Source organism: Taudactylus pleione, unplaced genomic scaffold, assembly GCF_031769625.1.
Source record: "Taudactylus pleione unplaced genomic scaffold, aTauple2 ptg000006l, whole genome shotgun sequence".
Classification (NCBI taxonomy): domain Eukaryota; kingdom Metazoa; phylum Chordata; class Amphibia; order Anura; family Myobatrachidae; genus Taudactylus; species Taudactylus pleione.
Window position 1 is genome coordinate 26,700,001 of NW_028284409.1, and position 23,074 is coordinate 26,723,074.

The 23,074-nt window shown below is 42.2% G+C and overlaps 1 protein-coding gene across 1 annotated transcript in view; it reads right to left on the minus strand.

Annotated features, from left to right (window-relative positions):
• KATNA1 (katanin catalytic subunit A1) overlaps positions 1–23,074 on the minus strand; it is an 80,297-nt gene that overhangs the window by 17,204 nt on the left and 40,019 nt on the right. The window contains exons 3-9 of the mRNA XM_088456086.1: positions 21,242–21,399; positions 17,676–17,859; positions 13,106–13,227; positions 7,637–7,742; positions 7,355–7,513; positions 5,944–6,070; positions 5,154–5,288 (exon numbers count right to left, since the gene is read on the minus strand). Coding sequence (XP_088312212.1) covers positions 5,154–5,288; positions 5,944–6,070; positions 7,355–7,513; positions 7,637–7,742; positions 13,106–13,227; positions 17,676–17,859; positions 21,242–21,399 — 991 coding nt within the window. The remainder of the gene's footprint in view (positions 1–5,153; positions 5,289–5,943; positions 6,071–7,354; positions 7,514–7,636; positions 7,743–13,105; positions 13,228–17,675; positions 17,860–21,241; positions 21,400–23,074) is intronic.

Below are 23,074 nucleotides of genomic sequence, written 5' to 3' on the forward strand. Positions count from 1 at the left end.
TAGAGCACGGGGTTTCCAACTTGAACTTACAAATCTATAGATCTGTTGACATGGCATACATTGTTCAATTTACCTCTCAGTGTTCTACTGTGAAATCCTGGAGTAGAATCCTGTGCTTATTTGATTAACAGAAACCCTAAGTATTATTTCCTGGTTCAACAACACCTACACATTGTCTAACATGGCCGCTGCATCCTGTAGTGCCACTGGCTATGGGAAACTTAACTCTGCTGCCAGGTGAATGGCTTAATATATTCAATGAATTCTCTTATAACCGATAAAAGACCCATGCATCTGCTGTTGTTAAGGTCCATCCTTATGAAAATCTGGAAACCTTCTTACTAGAACTGTCTCCAGAACAAAGAAAAAAAAAAACCTCTAGACACCACTGGGAAAAAAAAAAAAAAAAAAACCTGGAAAACCCATGGGATTCTTTTTTTTCTCTCTGCAGCCTAAATCCCTGACTTGAAGTCCTCATGTGGAGTAACCTGCCATGGCTTATTTTATATAGGGCTGTATTGCTTGGTCTCTCTGAAATCTCTATGGGGACTAGATCTACTTTGAAATCTGAAATAAAATGTATTCTATGCACTAATGTTGGGTCTGTCATTTGGCAACCATATTACCTTCCCTGAAGATAATCTTAAAATTAAAGAGTCCAGTTGCCCTCCAAAACATACCCCAAAGATCTACAAGTTACCATAGTCAATGACATAGTTCAAGTACAATGAAGGCACCATTTAGCACCTAGTAACCTCTATGGCTGCAGCCATGAGCCCCAAAATCCTTCAGCCCAATTCTGCCTGTTCTGAAACTTAGGCAAAATAAAGACAGACATGAAAAAAAAAAAAAAAAGATAGGGAGGGCCATGCACATGAAGGAGCTTACAAACTAATGCAGTGATTTTCAACCTTTTCATCTCGAGGCACACTACACAAGATTTTAAAATTGCCAAGGCACACCATCCGGCGTGCATGACCAAATAAAAAAAATATATATATTTACACTACAATGGCCTCCTCAGGAATAAAACACAGTACAGTACTAGTGCGCTGAGCTGACCGCCGCGGCACACTTGACAACCACTCACGGCACACTAGTGTGCCATGGCAGTTGTTGAAAAACGCTGATCTAATGTAATAAACTATGGGCCAGATTCAGATTTGGGAGTAAAAGTAAGTAACTGTGCAGATGGGGCAGCTGTAACTTGTGCAGAGAGATTTAGAAGGGGAGTGTGTCCAAACTGACATCTAAATTGCAGTGTAAAAATAAAGCTGTCCAGCATTTGTGGGCTACATGCAAAAGCAAACAGTATTTACCCCACATGCAATAAATGTATGTATTTGCTCCTCTTGCATTGCAACATGGTTTGTCCAGGTACATAATTACTTGCTATATCTTACTCTATTCCTAAATCTGAATCAGGCCCTATACCTGAAATAAGAGGCGCAAATGTGGCTCAGAATGCAGATTGGAATAGCCCAGTGTGAGTAGATTAGATGGAAGCAGGGTAAGCTTTAATACAAAAGTCGTTTTTCAGAGAACATTAAGGATATATAACTGAGGGGAATGCCAGATAGAACAAGACTGGACACGAGAGAATGGATACGTTTTTGTTGCATCTTTGGTAAGAAAAAGGCAGATAGTAGCAATTTTGAAAGTGGGGGCAAGAACATTGGGAGAGATTTTGGATGTGGTTAGAAGAGTGAGCGGGGCTGTTGATAGTAAGGTAAGTGGCGACTCTGGGAGGGAGCAGAGAAAGGGAATGGTAGTTTTGGCTGTGGTTAGTGTAGAGTTTGTATTGGGAGACGAATACGTGAATTGGTTCAGCAAGTGTACTATAATCAAAGCAGAACCTTAAGAAGAGAACCTTGTGGGACCTAACCTTATAATGTGAGTAGAAGTGGGGATGTGCCAGACGCACTGGCACAGGTAGCAGGCGTGTAGGGGGAGCAACCGCTCCCACAGCTGAAAGCACAAAATTGCACATACAGATGAGGTGGGGCCATAAAACAAGACATACAGATGGAGGGGAGGGGGGGGGCATATGGGGATCTGATGGCCCATATAATCTGGGACTAAAGATAGGCGTCTAAATTCAGACACCAATCATTAGCCCCACGCCCGGTATACCGAACGTAGGTAAGCCGGGTGTCGAGAGTTGTTAGCTATGGGAGGGTTAGGATTAGGCACCCCCGAGGGGGACTTAGGGTTAGGCACCCCCAAGGGAGGGTTAGGGTTAACTATACAGCCGGTGGCAGATTTTGAACTGGCGGCTTTAAAGCCGTCGGTATTTCATACCCAACCTTAGCTTTTCACTCGTTACTATAAAATGTCAATCCACAATAAAGCCTCCTCAGTGAGAGTAAAGTATGTGGATTTGCTTTCCAGAATAAGTAGCTTCACTGGCATAAATATAATTTAGTGAATAAATATTTACAATGAAGAAGTCAGGGAGGAACATAAATTTGATGTGCGAGTATTTAAGTCCACCCGGGTGAAGGGGCTTCTTTCAATAGATGTCCTAGTCCTTTCTGTTCTGAAGAGTGAGGCAAAAAATCTAAAATAAAAAAGCTTGGTTTTGCTTCCTAAGGAACAGGGCTGGGGATTGGCTGTCTGATCCCCAGTAGCCTAGTTAATGTATTAGCCTACGGCTGCTAGGTGGCCTAAGGGTGTTAGGAGACAACACTAAGGGCTATATTTACTGAAGTGCGGGTATTTAGAAGTGGAGTTGTTGCCCATAGCAACCAATCATATTCTACTTAATTATCTATCACCTTCTAGAAGATAATAGCTAGAATCTGATTGGTTACTATGGACAACATCTCCACTTCTAAAAGCCTGCACTTTAGTAAATATACACCATACAGGTAAGGTTGCCAAGCAAAAAACTGATTGACATAGTCAGCAGTTTAGGGTCTAAAAATACAGTATTTACTAATCATCAGTTTTGACCGTCAACGCCATCAATTTCTAAAGGTGCTTATCCACTACCAGACATAGAAACTATAGCACAATGACAACATTGTAATCGTGCTGTCGTTTCTATGTCTGATGTGTCTACACTGGACGTTCAGTCGTTCAGTTTAGGGACATCCATCATCCAAGTACATGCTGGACCTGACATGATCGTTATGTTGACCAGCATGTACGGGCGATGATAGATGTCGGAAACGACCAGCGGGCGCACGCCTTGCTGGTAGTTTCCGACCTAAATGTGCCCAATACATGAGTGATTTGCACGATAACGACGTCGTCATCGTGCAATCACCTGCAAATATCGCTAAATGGATAAGCACCTTAAGCCACAAAATATTTTGTTATTTTTTTTTCACAATTATTTACACAAAAGTGTGCTCAGATTATCAGGATCTGTGCAGAGCTTTCTACAAAGCAGGCCAATTATTTGTTCAGGCTTGACGTGGTTTTGCTACAGTTTCTACAGCCGCCGCATAATATGTACAAAGAATCATCAATGGTGCTTTATTTATAGTTCAATTGCTTTCTAAACTGTGTTTTTAGGTTTTAGTAAATCACAGGATGCAATAACACTAACTTTTTTAAAAATTCTCTGTGCAAGTTGCCATTTGTGTAGCTGGAGTTGCGATGTTGCCAGTTTGCGTAGAGACGTAGTTTATAGGGCAAGTGCTAGCGAAGCGAGTAAACATGCCTAAAGTGTATATGTGGGCATCTTACACCCTACCTGGTTCGGCACCTGCCTTGATGTCAGCCAAGACTGATCTCATTAAGACTGAGGGCCTGATTCAGCAAGGAACGCAGTTGCTTAGACGCACGCAATCGAATTGTTGCGTTCTGCACATGCATCGCAGGGCGCGTGCGCGATTTAGCCACTGCATGGCAGAGTGATTGACAGGAAGTGCCGTTTGTGGGTGGTGATGGAGGGCAGGTCCTACCTGCCTCAACTGTGCGTATGGGTCCGATGTTACCGATTGTTTAGCTATGTTTCCCAAGTATACGGATGTGAAGAAGGAAGTGGGCATCCTTATATCAGGCTGCGATCGCAATGCGAATGCAAACATTTACATATTAGCAAATGCGTAGCTTGCGTATAAGCAGAATAGCGATCCATGCTGAATTAGGCCCTTAGTTCAGAAGTTTAATTTTTAATAACGACTGATTCAAATGCGTTTCAAAGATCTTTTCAAAAAAGTAGTTACTAGAAGATTTATAAGTTTAGTTCGTAAAAAATAGTTTTATTTTTGTTTTCTTGTTTTAAAAGATTAAATAGTTCATTCCCTTTTTATTATTTTGTTTCTATACTTTAATGGACAAGAATCAATGCTATGACAGTCTGAATTACTGTTGTACAAAATTTGGATACTTATGCTAAGTATAGTATGGGGAATGAGCTACCCCACATGGTTCGCCATGTTGATTTTTTCCACCTGGTTCACGGAAGGTTAATAAAAGAAGGTGTAACACAAAATGTAAAAACAAGCAAGTGTACAAGTTGCTGAACTTCTTAGAGATTGCAAACCTCTAACATGGTCAGCTCTATTTCATGGTATCACTTTATGTTTGTGGAAAACAAGTCCTAAAAATGTGAATATACAATCTGAATGTAAAATAAAAACAAGAATGACAACAAAAATTAAGAGGAAAAGAAAAAAAAACGTAAAAAAAAAACCAAACAAACTTGGATTTGAACATGGAACCCCCGTTATTGTAAACTGGAACCCATGATAACAGTGGTTCCAGGTTCACTTGTAGCCACCCCCGGTACCAAGCCCAAACGCTGACTACCTGTCACTCACTTAGCTAAAAAATACTCCATGTGACTGCTGCCTCAAACCCATCGCCGCACTGTGCAGTAGCCAAAAATCGCTCCACTGTACCAGACATCGACACTGCGTCCATCTCTAGATCAGGCCCAAAGACAAAAGCCATATTTTTTCTACACTACTATAATGCTGTTCTTTCTCCCCTCTCTACATGGTGTATGGACCCACAAGTAACCATCGCCTTGTATGTTAGTGAACATAAGTAACAAACACTTCAAAAAGGTATTTTGAACGACAGTTGAACATGTCATATTGCTGACCAATTAAAAAAAAAAAACTAAACACCTTGTAAAGCACTTATCAGACTTGGGAAGGCAATGTGTGCAGCCCTCTGGTGGACAACGCACCTACCTGATGGCAAAGGGATATAGATCCTCTTCTCCAAACGCCTCCTTAAAGCCTCATCAATATCCCATGGAAAGTTGGTGGCTGCAAGGACCATCACCATTTTAGAGGGATCATCATTTTCAGATGCACCACCCACACCTAAGGCATAGATAATACACTTATATTTCCTTCATAATCAGCTACATTGTATCCCATGATTTATCATCATATGATGCATGGAGAAAAAAAATAATATAATAATCAGACGTGACTGAAAAAACAACAAGTCCCGGAAATTTTTGAGGAGGATCACCAACGCAGCATTGTACTCTGCAGATGTGACTAGTTTGGCTTGTATATAGAGAAATGCTAAACATATCCAATAATAAAGGATACTGTTCCAATAGATATGCTGAACTTAATTATGCCTCAGGCATGCTCTGTAAGGGAATGTCAATGTATTAGAGCTGCTAAAAGGCATATTCAAGTGTGTAGTGATGTAAGTAACACTGGCCACTACTTACATGAGAATACAGCATTAAGTTAGGTCAGGGTGTCATCAATGTATATTAGCTTGCAATAGCAGGAGGATGGGAGAAGTACACCCCCAACTAATTTCTTTGAATCTCCTTTTAAAAAGAAACATGCATTAAAATGCTGCTGATGTCATAATTTTTTTTTATCATAAACGAATGTAGGTGTTGAATTAAATTAATTCAAGCCAGCGATTGTGAATTAATGAAACCAAAAAGCAGGGCGAATAGACTAGGAAGCAATAACGAAACGGAGACCTGAAATACAAAACAATAGTTACCGTCCATCTGGACTAGAAGCTCTGCTTTAACTCTTCTGCTGGCTTCATGTTCTTCTGAGGTTCCTCTTCGGCTGCATATGGAGTCAATCTCATCAATAAAAATGGTTGTTGGGGCATAGAACCGTGCCTAAAGAGAAAAGTGCAATTAGCAAAAATATACACCTCTGCCAGGAGGACTGGGGTGTCAGACAAAACCAGTAGGCTGGTAAAGGCTTGCAAACGTTTCAAAAGTGGAGTGGTCCAGTCGGGATCCGGTCACATGGTCCATGGAATATGTTGACATGTCAACATCTGAAATATTACTATGTGAAATAAGCGTCATTCGGTTACGGTTAGGCGCCGCCAGGAGGGTTAGGCCGTGTAAACATTGTGAATGTCGAAATAGTCACTGTCAACATGCTGTATGTTGACATTTCATGTCGACCTGATGCTTGTTGACATGATAAATGTAGACATTACATACCACACCCGGTCCAGCTTCAATCAGTCCTATACCCAGCTTTAATAAAATATCTAAAACTGAGGTCTCTTAGTGCTTTATATTTGGACTCAACTAAGGTAATGATTCGGCAGTCGTGCAAACAGCTGCTCAGTGAATTGTGGAGCAGTACCGCCTTTGCCACATATACATAGAGCTCGATCATAATAGCCATGAGTTTGCACGTGGTGCGTGAAAGCTATATGCAACACTTACGGTACCTCTGGACTCGCTGAGTTTTGCCAGCATCTCTAAGCTATTGTAACATCAACTCCTACCTAATAGGACTGACCCTTTCATTTGAAACTGTGAAGTACCAAGAGTGGACGGCTACTAAAAGTTGTAATCACAAGTAAAAAACATTAGGGCGATTCTCTGTGTGACGCGCGGGACATTTACTGTACGTGAACAGTTTCTATACCACAATTTTTTTTTCTGATGTCCAAGTCTTAAATACTTCATTGGTAGAAAATATAAACCAGAAAAACTTTCACTACAGTAAACTGGTCCTTCTGGAATTTTGGAAAACTCTGCGTGATACACGGGACCGAGAAAAATTACAGAATGAGTAATAAAAATAATATTTCCCTTCTGGTCTCTTATCAATCAAATGGAAAATATTAACATTTATTTAATATATTACACTTGTTGCATACTTTGACTTTTTTTTTTTCCTTCTTCAAGTGTCATGACACAGGAATACGTCCCAAATGTCGATTTAACATTGGGAGCCTCCAAGATATTAGCCAGGCACAGATACTAGGGAACATGGTTGGGTCCTGTCTGGGACGTGTACCTAGATGGTCAAGTTTCCCTTGCTGACCCAGGCCCCCTAAAAGGCCTATCACTTTGTACCCGCCCGTTCCCCTCTCGGCGCACGCGTTTGACATTACTCAATTATGTTCACTAATTCTCAGTTTAGTAAGTACATACCATTTCAAACAAAAGGCGGACAAGCTTCTCAGACTCTCCTCTGTATTTGGATGTAAGCGTAGATGATGAAATGTTGAAAAATGTAGTCTTGCACTCTGTTGCTACAGCTTTGGCTAGAAGAGTTTTCCCCGTCCCTGGCGGTCCCACCATCAGCACACCCTTTTATAAAGGTAAAGATGAAGTTGGACAGAGCAATGGCGAATTAGTCCACCCTCTCATTTTATATAGAATATTATAGATTATCAATTCTTCAAACTTCATATTTATTCGGCATGGCATTACCTTCCATGGTCGCCTTATTCCCTTAAAGAACTCTGGCATCCACATTGGCAGCACCACAGCTTCCTTCAACAATTTCTTTGCTTCTTCCAAGTCTGCAATGTCATCCCTATGTGTAGAGAAAAAAAGGAAAATCGGGAAACTATAAAAATATGATTTTAACACGTTGAGAGATTTATGTAAAATATTTACACAGTTATTGATGTATGAAGCATCTTCCTCTATGTATGGATCGTTGTTACTTGTGTAATTGTTTTGGTTGTTATGTTTCTTTGTATTTATATTCACAGACAGAAGTTTATGGACATTAATCTCTTTTCAGCCCAAAGGAAAAAGCAGTTTTACATCAGGATGTGATACAGTATGTACAAAATGCTGTATGTAGCCGTACGATATTAAAAAGGGTAAAACTCTATTTTATTTATTTTTAATATTTTATCTATGTTTTTCTAATTGTAACAAGAGACCAATGAGGGCTACAGAAATCAAATACAAAAGAAAGTTAAGATAACAAACATGGCTATAGAAACATTCATCTTTCATTTATAGGACATGCCATTTATGACCTGCAATATTTTCAACTAACCAGTTACTTTACTTATTCACACTAGTATTCCTCAATTTATAACCTACTTACATAATTCTCAATCCTTCAATTTCATAATCGTTTAAATTATTTTTACTTACATCTTTATAATAGTTGTTTCTATTTCTGATATATTATTGATCTAATTTACTTACATCTGTATAAAATTTATTTGTGAATAGTTTAATAATCTAGTTAAAGTCACCACAATTGTACATAAAACTACTACATGTAAACTAATATTCCTGAATATTCATAAAAATAAAAAATATTTCACTCACTTTGATGGGTACATATGAATGCTATTATACTTTTACTGCTACAGTAGTGGTCAAAATTGTGGAAACCTTTTCGAAAATGTGCATTTTTCAAGTTTAAAAAAGCTTATAGCACTAATATATTTTAGTATTATACCAAAACGCATACATTATTACAATGGCAATTTCTCTTAGAACGTAATACAACGAACTTTATAACAAAATTTTACATTTTGAAAACAGTTATACATACTGAACTGTGGGAAAGTACATTTCTTAGTTTTGCACAATATCAATTAGTACTTATGGCCTGATTCAGAGGCGCACCCTATTTGTGAATCAGGGCGTCCCTATTTTATTTTAATTCCGGCCTCCAGGCCGCTCACACAGCTGTGTGGTAGGGTCTCAGCACTCGCAATGCCGAGTGGACTTTCAGCTCTAAAAGAGCTGGAAGTCCACTACTGACATCACGAGTGATGTCAGTAGGGCCGCCCACAAGCGGCAGGTGTTTCTTCGGGAACGCCTCCGTTAGTTCAGCCACCCCACTCCGTTAGTTCAGCCACCCCACCTTATCCGCCTACAAAACGGGGCCAGCTGTCGATCAGCATCGACAGCCGCCCCGTTTTGCTGCAAGCTCCGGAGCGAATGAAGGTCTTTGCTATGCGCTCGCGAGCGGGTCTGAATCAGGCCCTTAGTTTGGAAGCCTTTTGCTGCAATTACATACCTCCTAACTTTGGTGGCCAGTGGGTCGGGACCCTTGGCGTGCCTAAGGGACACTTACGCCAATGAAGGGGGTGTAGCCTACGGGAAAGGGGCGGAGCCTTGCAGCACCACCATTTCAGTCACTGTGGGGTTGTGCCCAGTACTCTAAGAGATGCTGGGCTGCCCCCAGACTCTCTCTGCACTATGAATAGATGCTGTGTGCATGTGCACAGTGTCTATTCACACGATGCGTACCCACTGCTGGGATACAGTTGGGAAGCCGAAGGACGGAATTCCGACCGCCGGTTTCCCGACTGTATAATCCCGGCAAGGGTTAAATGACAGGCGTCGACATCCCGACGCCTGTAATTTTCCCTACGCCAGGAGCCAGACACCCGGCTTACCGATCGAAGGTAACCTGGGCGACTGGCGCGTACAGTCGCCCGCTGGGGGGTGGGATGGTTAGGGAACCCGTGGGGGACAGGGTCAGGAACCCCCCCGGGGAACATAGGTTTAGGCGGCGGGGAAGGGGGGGATTAGGGTTAGGCAGCCCTAAGGGAGGGTTAGGGGTAGAATAGGTTAGAGAATACTTATCTGGGGACGATCCGGATTTTCAGTGCTGCCGGGATGCCACTGTTGGGATTTGAACCATCATACTGAATCCCCACTGCTTTGCCATGCAGAGCAGCTGTGTGTGCTCACACAAACTGCCCTCATCCCCCACATAACACTAATGTATTTGCTGCTATTTATAGTGTCTTGATCATAAAAATTTGTCCCACACCTTTTGCTTTCATACATCCCCACAGCATAACACTGACTGGATGCTTCACAGTAGGTGTTGTGCACTCAGGTAGCAAATCTTCTCCAATTCTTCTGTGGACATATTTCATTCCATCACCACCAAATATGGATAGTCTGGTTTCGTCACTCCAGATGACACTGTTCCATTGTTCTTCTGACCAATTAACGTGCTTTTTAGCCCATTCTAATCTTTTCTGTCTTTGGCCCATATTCAATTTGATTCGCACCCGCGATACTTTTTCTCCTCCCGGACATTCCGCCTACTTAGCCTGTTTTGTATCGCGTCCCCGTGTATACCCGTATTCAATTTGAAAGGATGCGAAAACGGGACCCGCGAAACTGAAACAAGCGGAAAGTCCTGTCAGATTTGTGGAAAACAGTCTGACACCCCCCAAAAGATGCTCTGACATGGGGGTTCACAATGGTTCTCCCCGATTTGGCTTGCTGAAGGTATTTGGTGTTTTTAAACGGGCTCAATAGGTGCTAAATAGTGTTTTTGTATAAGTGATGAAGTACAGTATTTTGGAGGCTTTTTTTGCAGAAAATAAGTTATCCCTGCAAATTTGGGGTACTTGAAAATGGGGGGCAGCATATTTTAAATTTGCTAAAATACAGTTTTAAAAATCGTGAAAAATCCACCTGCCGCAAACACCTGCAAAGGAAAAAAAACCTGGGGCATACTTGGGGACCCCCCTGGAGTCTAGTTCGCTAGTTTTTAACTTTGTCCCCGAACATTTTGTTTTTCGCCCCCAAAATGAAAGTGATTTTTTTTGGGGTGTTCTTAAGTCTTTTTTTTACACATTTTTTGACGCAGTTAACCTTTGGGGGGGGGGGACTGTCTGGAGGCTGCACGGGGGCTCCCGCAACGTTGCACCCCAAAACCCCAATTCTGCACTTTTTTCCGCCTGCTATTCATAGGCGAAAGTTCATTGCATTGACTTTCCGCCTAGGCGCAAAGTCTTTCAAATTGAATACGCCGATACTTTTCCGCCTGGCGAAATGAAGTCATCGGCGAAACTTTTTCACCGATTTCGGCTTTTCGCTCCAAATTGAATAAGGGGCTTTGTTTGAGAGATAAAAGCGGCCTTTTCCTTGGAATTCTGGCGTTTAATACAAAATACTGAAGTCTGCGTCGAACAGCCCTGGCACTGATGGTTATACGACATTCACATAAACCATTTTGAATTGCTTGAGATAAGTTTTTTCTGTCACTCAAGCACATTTATTTCATTCTTCTATCACAGCATGGTGTTGTGGATCTTTTCCTACCTTTACCAGTTTGGTTTTGAATCGACTGAGTCTGTTGATACTTATTCCACAGTTTTGAAATGCCTCCTTTGGTTACCTTCTTCACGTAAAATAGTCAACTCTTTTTACTTTGCTTGTCATCCTAAATAAGTTACACAGCTTACTTCAAGAAATTAAAGTAAAAAAAACACATAAAAAGACAGCGAACAATTTAGTTATAATCTAACAACTAAATAAGATGTTTTACTATAAAATTCTAGTAGCAACAAATGTGCTCCCTATATTTATTTAGCTATAACTTTTTATGCAATATAGATAACTTGTTGCAGTGAACTGCATTATATTGTGTAGAAAATTATCTTTCCAGTAATATACACCTTCATAGGATTTTCTTTAAAAATAATGCAGTTATACACAATTAAAGCCTAAAGCACACATTTTCCAAAAGGTTTCCACAATTTTGGCCACTAGTGTATACCTGCTTATTTATACACTTTGATTACATTCTCTTGCTATTCCTTTCTCCCCCTCCTAGTACATCATTTTACCTCTGGACCTGTTAACATCAGTTGTCCAACTCCCACTATTCCACTACTAACACATATAGCACTCTGCCAAACCATATACGCCATCCATATGAATATTAATTTACAGAATTAAATAACTTGCCCAGCTTTTTTATTAATACACCTAACCTAATCACAGCACCTCTGTATTTTTTCTATTATCTCGATGTTCTCCTTTGCATCATAAAAGTTTTTGTTTTTTACTTCCTCTCCCAGAAATATTATTTAATGTTTCATGAATTGCCATATGTTTAAGATTTTACTTGAATACCAAACACCATTTTTCATAATCCCTGCTCCTGTATACATCAGCCAATTTAAGACCCTAAAGTCCCGAACCAATATTCATATCCATAACAAGGATATTCAGAGATTTCTCCCATCGCATCACAGCGACAAACTGCTAAACATACATTTTTCCTCAGCTGACAGACACCATACTTGTAGCAAACACATTCATTTCTACTAATAAAACACGCAAGTGTAGCAAGTTCCTGTATCATCCTATGCATGTACTGCCTTGTTAAAATGTTGGATGTAAGCATGACCAGATAAAGCTGGGTACACACTGGAGTGATGTCAGGTCAATTTGCCGTTATGTAATGAGAAATCGCCTACATAGCTTGATGTGTACGGGCGATTGTGCGCTCCCACAGTCGCTAGCGATGGTTGCTGCACATCAAACCTAGCGATATCGCTAGCGACCTGTGGTATGTCAATGAAGGCCGGAACAATGATCGCTCAGTCGTTCATTAACTTGTTCAAGTGTGTACAGACAATCCCTGTTCAAGGGCATTCGTTTCGATGTCAGAACAAATGCCAGTCGCTCCAGAGTGTACCCTGCTTAAGTTATTTTATAGAACTGAAGAGATCTATTACTAACTTAAGCCACTAAGGGATAGAGTTATCAAAATGTATAAAAGCGTAGAGAAGATGATGCCCCATTGCAACCAGATTTTAGTTATTATTCATTGAGTACATTCCAGAACATGGTAGCTATAATCTGATTGGCAGCTATGTGCAACAGTTGCACTTTTTAGAAGCTTTGATAAATCTACCTATGAGTATTACTGGGCTTGTTAGGCCTATGCAGGAAGGGTTGATTTCCTAGTATAATAGGAACATAGTTGGACACAAAAGCACAACATAGGTTAAACTTAAACATTGCCTCTTATCTATACTTTATAAACATGAACCCTCACCCATACATTGTGCAAGCTGTACTTCAATCATATTACTATTTAGTGAAAATATAATGCTCTTTATAGCTTTTCCTAGTACAAACAGAGCACACTACTGCTATGCTCACCATCGAACATTGGGGTTCTGTGAAATTATATCTCTCTCCAATGCTTCTACTAGATCCTTATCATATCCAGTGCCATCAAATCTCTTGGGTTCACTCTCAGACACATCGGAAGATGACTTGTTCTAAAGACAAAGTGACATAGCATAGAAAAGATGTACAATGGATTGAAGCCTATAGTTTTGTTTACATATAGTTTGATGGGATGTAGTCGGTATCCCGACAGTCAGCATGCCAGCGATCAGCATCCCTACAGCAGTCTGAATCCTGGCTCCAGAATCCCGAAAGCTGACATAGGGGGAGGGTTATGGTTACGCTATGGAAAAGGTTGGTTAGGGTTACTTATACCAGTGGTTCCCAAACTTTTCTGAATCACGGCACTCTAGAGTGTCAGCATTGTTTTCACGGCACCCCTAAGCCAAAAGTTTGTTATTGAGAAATTCAGAAAATTTTTTAGTAAAGTGAAGTAAATTGTGCTTACCTGTCATCCTTCGGGTCAGTTATGTGTTGGTGGACAGGTTTGAGCTTCTGTTTGTCCACATATTTACATTACATTGAGCATAAATCATTTTATTTGGTGCTGGACCACCACCCTGAAGCACCCCTGAAAGTGTCCCAAGGCACCCCAGGGTGCCACGTCTCACAGTTTGGGAACCACTGACTTGTACAATTCTGTTGGGATTCTGACAGTCGGCATCCAGACCGCCGGAATCCTGTACCCAACCCAGTTTTATAATAGGGAGTAGTAGAATAACCAGGAAGAGATAGTTATATGAACAAAAAGCACTTAATGTAAAATGGATTTGGAATAAACTAGTAAACAGAAATACTCAATGAAAAATGTTTAGCACATGGAAATGTCCTTTTAACAGTTCCACACATAACCAATTTGTAAGAGTGAAAGGTGTCCATACACAAAGATTTCCATCCAACTAACTTGTTTGTCCAACTAAACTAGGTACTTCACACACTATAGCAACTTTTTCAGCAGACCAGACAACTTTTTTTTTTCCCCTAATGAACAATTTTGTGATGTCACATAAGTAGGCAGACACTGTCTGCCTACTTCTACTTGTAAAAAATAGAGAAAAAAAAAATGTCTGGGGTCCCACACAATTTGTAACCAGCACTTGGCTTTGCCTGCCTGGGTGTCCCCACAGCATGGCAGACAAATCATTCAGTCGGGAGTTGGTAGTGCAGAACTTTCACCCTACTCTGAAACGTTAGTTGGCCAACTAGTTGACAGAAATCAAACAGATTTGGTTTATTTTAGTTGGACCAACCGATTCATCTGTTTCTGAATACATGGGAACAAACAGACGATTATCATTTGCTGTTACACACCAGCAGGTTCTCATTCCAAACGATAGTTGTTTCGTGTATGCCCAGCTTAAGTCACATTTTGTTAGTTTATTTATTTTTATTTAGCCCTACTACAGGTTTCAGATATCCCATACAATTCATGTTCCAAATACTCCGTTATTTGTGCATCTGCTGGTCTAAAATCAGGTTTCACCAACCCCTGGCACGCTGCAGACCGTTTTAAGTGGCACACCGAAGGCTAAGAATCTATACCAGCTAAGACTAATATGTAAGTTTCAGACTAATGCAGTGTACACACTAGACGGATCGGAACGACATAGCAGGTACACACTAGACGATGTGCGCGATATCTCAGCACCTTCGGCGACATCCACCGTCGGCCCTGCTTGCAGGTCCAATGGGCGATATCGTTAGCGAGGGCCATGCTGTAGAATGCAGCATGGCCCCGCCGTTGCTCTGCCAATGCCGGCTCCTGTCGCTGACTAGGTCGGGCACACTAGACATCGTCTAGTGTGTACCGGCCTTCAATGTGTTTATTTATTTAGTTATATTATTATAGCATACAACAATAATAAGCCTAAACCGAGCAATTTACCTATAAGTGATCTGTGTATTGATCTTGCAGGCTGCCACCAACTCTTCGATACTACGGTTCTCACTACTTTCCCCACTAAGTGGTTTAAAATGTATTACATATTTTCGGTCACTAAAAACATGCTGGTCTCATTATTATTATTATTTCAATCATTTTTTAATTTATTAATAACCAGCGCATGGAGCTTAACTAGAATTTTGCCAGGTCTAGTATAGTCTCATATAAGAGCAACTAAAAAAAAGCAATGGAGAATTAGCTGTCAGTCAAAAGCAGCAGTACTAAATGCACAGTGTGCAGCTCCTAGAGAACCCCTCAGGAGACTTATTATCTACACCTGGTCCTAGATAATGAAGAAATATTAATCACTGCTGTCTAGAGATGTTAATGCGTTGCTTAGGGAAGAGAGGCAGGACAGTAACATATATACGGATAGCTAATGAGTAACCTACAGTATTCATTGTTTATTAGTGCATCTCTCTCAGTATAAGTCATAGGGCTAAACTCGATGGGATGTGACTTGGAGTAAGTGCTGTACCATGTATGAAAACTTGTTGTTCCTGAAGTTATATTATGCCCTACATCAATCTATCTCCCTGTGCTCTCTGTCTGTGCCTGGTCCTTGTTTTGTAGTATTTATACAAGATTGTCCATCAATGATCTCAGAAGAATACAAAAGTCCTCAAGTTAGTATTACTGTAGCTTTGTTAGCCTATTTGTGAGTGTGAAGATGGGCGGTAAAACTGCGCTCTCGTTGACCAGGGGGTGGTGTGTTATGGTTTCGGGGTGCTGCACCTTTGTGTGGGAGTACCTTTCCCGCACTGAATACGTATGGGGGTAGGGGGGGTAAGGTGCGTTCTTCCCTGCTAGTAGTGGTGATGGTGATGACTTGTGTGTGTTTGTGAGTAGTGCTAATTGGAATGTTTCTTCTGGTGGTGGTGGTGGTTTGGGGGTGAGAAGGAGGGTGTGATTGGGTATGGAGTGTAGTTTGGAGTAATGTGAAAAAGGGGAATAAAATAGGATCAAAATGAGGCCAGCAAGACACAGTAATTTGGGGCAAAATCTTTTATTTAGTCGTCACAATGCTGCTCTGTTGAGATCCCGGGCAAGTGGGTGGGGGGTCAGTGATGAGTGGTGATGAGACTGTAAAGGTAGGTGGACCCTTTCAGGGGGCTCCTTCCCGTGCGGTTCAGTAACATTGCACTTCACCCCTGCTGGACCTATGGTCGACAGTCTAGGAAGTCTCAGGGGGTGGGGGGGATGTGCAAAGTGGGTTGGAACACCTATGCGGCGTCCCGCGTGTTTGTGCGAGTCTTGGCAGTACTTACCTACCGGTAGATTTTTTGTTATAGTGATGTAGGTCGACGTAGCGGCTGTTGCAGATAGGTTGGAAGCTGCAGGTTTGTTGGTGAGCTGGATCAGCGTGTTGCTATTTGTGAGTGTGACCATTTGCTGGTTAATATACTAAATCATTGGTTATTTAAGGTTATTCTTGGTTCACTTCATGTAAATGATTCAGTATTTTGAATTCTAAAACTTGATTCTGTATTTTTGTAACCACAGAATGCTCTTAAAATAAAACAAAGATAACTAAATATTTAGTTTTGGGTGGAATTCTGCAAGTTCTACATTGATGGAGAATATGTCTTGCCTCACTCACTCAAGCAATATGCTGTCTGTATGAGAAAACACATGCAAGTTGGACCAGCTGTATCCAGACTGGATGTTTACAGTCATTAAGTCAACAGTGTAGACATTATAACTTTATACATGCTGCTTTAGAAGCATGTTTAAAGTTATAATGCCTGCACAGTGAAAATGCTGTAAAAAAAAACCATGTTGGGATCCAGGCGCTTTCTCATGTCTACAGAATCACTGTCAACATAATGACTGTAGACAAGCCATACCGATCCTGGTACATCGCCAACATGCTTTTGGCAACAGCAAAGGGTGAATGCTGCCAGACCAACGGAAAACATCAGGTGATTCACCTAATTAGGATATCTGGTAATATTCTGTATCAATCTTTAACTTCTGGAAAACGGTCTCTCTCATACTGCTTTTATACCTAAATTCCGGGTCTGACCCGAAGGTTGGAACAGGGTTCCAAACCCGGAATTTAGCCGATGCAGACACAGGATATTCCCGAGCTGGCGCAATTCACACCGGACATGGGTCTGCAATGACAGGCTTTACCGGTGTTGAAGTGGACGGTTTGAGATTACGTCATCTCCAAGCGCCACTGAAGCCGGCCAATCGGCAGACATGCGGCACGATCCAGGTCATCGTGACCCGGATCGCGTAGTTTACCACTGCAGGGTTTCATGGGTTATTCCCATGTAAAACCCTGCAAGTTACCTGGGTTGGATTGCCGGGTCACTCCACCTGGAAATCCAACCCTTTCCCCTTTTACACCAAGGGGCTGCCCGAATTGACCCTGCAATAACGCGGGTTTTATCTCTGGTGTAAAAGGGGTATCAGTAACTGGGTGGAATTACAACTACCTTGTCAGACAACATCTGCAATCTCGCGCTACGAAAGAATGCTTTGACTATTTATGAAAGCATACAAGTTTTGTGAACCCTATGAGCCAGATGGCTGGCATGTGCATAAGTAACACAGCGTAGGACACACCCATATAATTACAATTCTGGCTACCTTTTCTTCTTTCACTTTACTCAATGGGTCTTTCTTGTCTCTGGCACGGGCAGGCTTTCCTTTCTGGTTATTGACATTTCTTGAAGGGGGATTTGGGCCCTTCACAGCTGCACTTAAGCGATTGTTATGCACTCGATTGTCATTGAACTGGGCAGATTGACGTTTCCGGAGTCCTGGTGAAGGCCTTCATTTAAATAAAAAAGAAATAAATGAATTGCATTATTGTTTAAAAAAAAAAAAAAAAATAGTCAAAATGCTCCCACCTCTGAATCAGCCCCAAAATATACCAAAGAAAAACAAAACAAGTAACTTTATGCATTGGTAAAACCACGCTGCACTGCAGATGGGGCAGATGTAACATGTGCAGAGAGATTTAGATTTGGGGGGGGGGGGGGGGTGTGTCCAAACCCAAATCTAAATTACAGTGTACAAATAAAGCTGCAGATAATTTTTGGATTACATGCAAAAACAACCAGTATTTATCCTACCTGCAAAATGAAAATAAATTTGCCCCTTTGCATTGCAACAAGGTTTGTTCCAGGTGCTAAGTTGTGTGCTTTTTATGCTTGGTTTCCAATTCAAAATCAGACCCTTATTTGAGTAAATATCAGTCACTTTTTTTGTGGGTGTAAATTTCAAAATCTCATAAATGAACACAAATTACAATATCACTCACATTTGCAGGCATACCAAAAATAGGTCTGATCTATATACGGTATTTAAAATATAAAGCGGTGTATGTTTTATTTACACATACAGATGTGTCCTCATATATCTAGCCTCCATGTTCATTAAACAGCCCTCCTAATCACGCCATGCTGTGGCATGACTCACTAGCGTCTTCTTGTGCGACTTTTTACCTTCAAATTAATCTTATTCGCACAGTGATGTGAATAGGATGCACAAGCAGCTTCTGCTGATTAAAATGATATGCTGTATGCCTACATTCTGTCTGCATGCAAAATGCTACGTTACAGTGTCACAGCGACTGACACTTTAACATAGTACTTCGCAGGCAGATACAACCGCAATCGCACACATAATTATGCAACATGTATAGCACATGGAGGATAGATGTATGTGTACACATCGGGCCTAATTCTGAATGGTATGTACCTTTGTACATGTGCAGATGCAAATTGACATTTTTTTTTTTTAACATATGTCAGTCTGGCGGCATTTGGCCTGCTCAGTCTCTCAGAAACCGGCCGTTCCATGGAGGGAATTTAGCAGCGACAATGGAGTGCCTGGAACCGCCCTGTCATGCGAGTATCTTGGGTGTGTATCTAATGCTCTGTGTGCAATGCTGCGCCATGCGTACAGGGAAGGGAAGCCAGTTTCTTTCAAATCTCTTGTACCCAGTATGGGGCTGGTGCAAGTGCTGATACTAATGAAGACAATTGCAGCTGGTTTAAAACCAATGGGGAGCATGGCTTTCTGATTGCAGATGCAGATACACCCCCCCCCCCCCCCCCCCGCATTAGACCTATGGAAACTTGCACAAGGTAGTAACTCAGGCTCTCCGCAGTCATGTGACTCAAAACAGAATATACGCTGTAACATATACCTGCAGACAACTTACTAGTCTTCTGCAATTAATAATAATATACTCCTACATCATGATGAACAATAAAACACATTTCTTACAGTCAAAACCTATTTACAACTTCATTTTGTCTTAACGAATGTCATTAAAAAGAAAAAATATATATATATATAAAATTAAATAAAAAAAATAATAATAAATTGTAAAAATCAGAAAAATATACATTGATCATTTTGTTGTGGATGTGTGGCAACTATTATCAGGAATACTTTCCAGATATGGGGCACTGCACACGTCACTGAAACATATATACAGTAACAATTCCCTTTCAGCATGCTCTCCCCAGGATCCTCTTACCTTGTCTGGAAGGAGAGCTCATAATAACTATAGGAGGCCATCAGTGGTGATGTATGTGTATGTTCTACAATTATCCCCCCTCCCCGTCCAATGCGCCTGAATTTCACACGTATACGACAGGCTACGTCTTGATTTGCACATAAGACATGCAAACTACACTATTTAATCTGCAATACAATGCTTCTGTTGTACCCAGGTCTTTCACGCATCCAGCGATCGCGGTAACAAAATATGTGGGTCCCAGGGACCCTCCACTTTACAAAACTGGGGTCCTACCTGACCATTTCTTGGTCCCATCATAATTTATGCTTTAGAGCTCCCCATATGCCTCTCAGACCTCCCCTAACCCCTTACAAATGATGCCACACAGTCATGCCCGGCCTTTACACATTATGCTGCACATTAATGCCCTTTAGTCCCTCTATGCATTGCCCCCAGCAGTAGTCCCCCTATGCATTGCCCCAGTAGTAGTCCCCCTACCCTATGCATTGCCCCCTATGCATTACCAGTACCACTAGTAGTAGTCCCCCTATGCATTGCCCCCAGTAGTCCCCCTATGCATTGTCCCCCAGTAATAATCACCCCTATGCATTACCCCTAGTAATGCCCAGGTCACTCACACCTTCAATTGGGCCTAATGCCCCCTATGTAGCACGGGCCTTCTGCCCACCTATATACCCACAGGCATATTGCCTGAATTTATTCCACGGGCCTAGTGCTCGACAACCCTGGTGGTCTAGGGAGGGGTTAAATAACGGTGGCCCAAGGCCGCCTACCCGTACGGTGGAAGAGGCTGCGGGGGGGAGCTTTGTTAGCTCTTTTTCTTTCCACCCCCGCAGTCCTCAGCTTCACTCTTCTACCACTGGCCCGTCCTGGCCAGCGGAGCCGCCTCTTCCTATCTTCCTCCTTGATCACGCCGTCTTCTGGCCTCTTGCGCGGCCGCCGGAACCGTTGTCGCAACGCTCTTCTCTGGTCTTCGGGAGGTTTTCACTCCTCCCCTCCGCCGGACTGAACTTTTCCGCTCAGCGGCGTCTAATTCAAGACGTCGCGAGAGGGGGGGCTAAGTTGCGGCAAGCCGCAATTGGCTCGTCATGTCTGCCTCCTATGGCTGCTGGACCGCGAGCAGAGTTTGGCTCGCGGCCAGTGCCAAACAACCGCCACTTCTTGGCTTCCGGGCAGGGAGCTCCGCTTAGCTTGCGCCCGGAGCAAAGCTTCTCCCGCCACCACTTTACCGCCGACGCTGGTGGATGGGACCAGGCGGTCCCTTCACCAGATACCCGCCGCGGCACTGGGAACAAACACACTGTCCCAACGCCGGGCACGGATGCTGTGCCAATGCTGTGATCAGACACTTGATCCCAGCACGGCTTTCCACAGCAGCAGCCAAATGATAGTCTGACTCTCATTGGCTGCTATAACAGACAGCGTTGTGTCTTTCTCAGGGGGACGCGCTGTGCTGCAGCCAGCTGTCAGGGGTTGGCCACAGCACAGCGCATTCCCGGGGACCTGGCTTCTTTTTAAAAGTGACTACTCAATCCCGGGTAAAATACGCGCTATAGTGCGTATCTGCGAACACTGGCGTCAGTAAGTGTCTCTCTTAGAAATGCCAAATGGACATCATTTAAATACACACCGTTGTACACTAACTGGACATTCAGCTCACCTACGGTCAACTGGCACTGGTAAAGACCAGACTTCTCCGTCCTGTGCTGGGAAATCATGTTGAGCTGCTTTCATGGGGGAGCTATCCAGTTTAAAACTTTCCAATGTAGACATGATGTCCTTCACATGCTTAGCTTCCACACTGATCTCCTGCCAAACCTGCCAGGAAAGAAATTGTAAAGTCAAATATACAAGGCTCGTTATCGGATTACAGGTCATTCAGGAAAATGTTAGATGAAATGGTAGTCCTTACAATTGGTTAAGTCTATTTCTATTGCCGGGCATACACTATGCAATTATCGGATCCCCCAGATAATTGCACTGTGTGTGAGGGCAACAGAGGGTAAAATATTGATCGGTCAAGCATGTCGGATTATCCAGCACGCCCGTCCAATACATTATTTTTTATATGTTATACGTCAGCCGCATCGGGCCGCGGCCGTCAGACAGACATTTCCCGTTCCTTCCCATGGAAGGAACGGGGAAAGGTCTCATCGGGGGCGGAGCGCAAATATAGTTGTAAATACATTGCAAGATATCTTACAGTGTATACCCGCAATATCTTCAGGATCACAGGCTGCAGATAAAATGTCGATCTGACAGGCATTTTATCTGCCAGGGTATTCCCAGCATAAGTAATGTGGAGACAGACATTTATAAACACTCCCATGGATGGTATATAATGCAGCTCATCATCTTCCCCTGCATCTTTAATTCAAAACCCAAGGGTTCTTCCGGCACGGAAGTGCAACATGAAATATGATCTATTTTACCCATTAACATTTGGTGGTATGAGGTGTGGGAATAAGGTCATTGCGCAAAAAAGGGGTGTGGCCTCAGCTCCCTTTGTATGTCATGTTGGGAGCGTAACTGCGTGATATGCCTGGAGCATGCCCAGTACTTTTTTTTTTTTTTTTTTTTAACTGCCCCCGACCTCTCTGTTGTGTTACTGCACACGTCATCCATTCACCACTATTTCGCAATAGCAGAAAGGCGGTGAGAGTGACCTACCAACGTTCCCAGCCCCCCCCCTCCATGGGACAATATAGCCCACAGGTGGGATGGCGGGGACAGTGCCTAATAAGAGGGACTAGTCCGCCAAAACCGGGACGGTTGGGAGGTATGATATATGAATGTGTGAAATTCTTCTTTGCCGATAACAGAGAGGATAGAGTTCACAGATTCCATTCAAAATGGTCTGGCATTAAACAAATTTGCCAGTCTCCTGAGGGTAGAGAATAGTGTGAGAGGCTCCAGAATAGTTTTTTTTTTTTTTTTTTTACAAGGAAGAGTCTAGAATAAAGCTCTTTACCATTATGGTATGGCGGAACCAGGGCAAAAGAACCTGCTTTCATTTATGCCTTTAGTGCCATAAAACCTAATGAGTCCCTGATTGTACAAAGATATTTCTGCATACTAATAGATTTTTATATTGTATGTACGCCATATGATGTCTAGAATTCATTAGTCTTTCAGAAAATGTGACCATATGTGTTCAAATCTGACCCCTCCCCCCTCCACAGGTGTTGGAGGGAAACGACCCTGATAATGGTCATTGTGAGTTCCTTTGATCTGGTCTCTCTCTCTTAATCTTGGAGACCCAAGAGGGCTGCCTAGGAGGTGGAAGAAACATTCCGTATTGCCTTCCTGGATCATCTTTTTTGTGGCAATTGGTTAAATTTCCTCCACAGGATCACAGCATCATGGAATACAATTTTGCTCCAGATAATAGTCTTCCTTGAAAAGGGAGATTCGTCAATCTGTTGTTAGATTATCAGCCACCCATAAGAGTAACCAAAAGGCTCTTCGGGCCACTAATGTTGATTTCATAGAC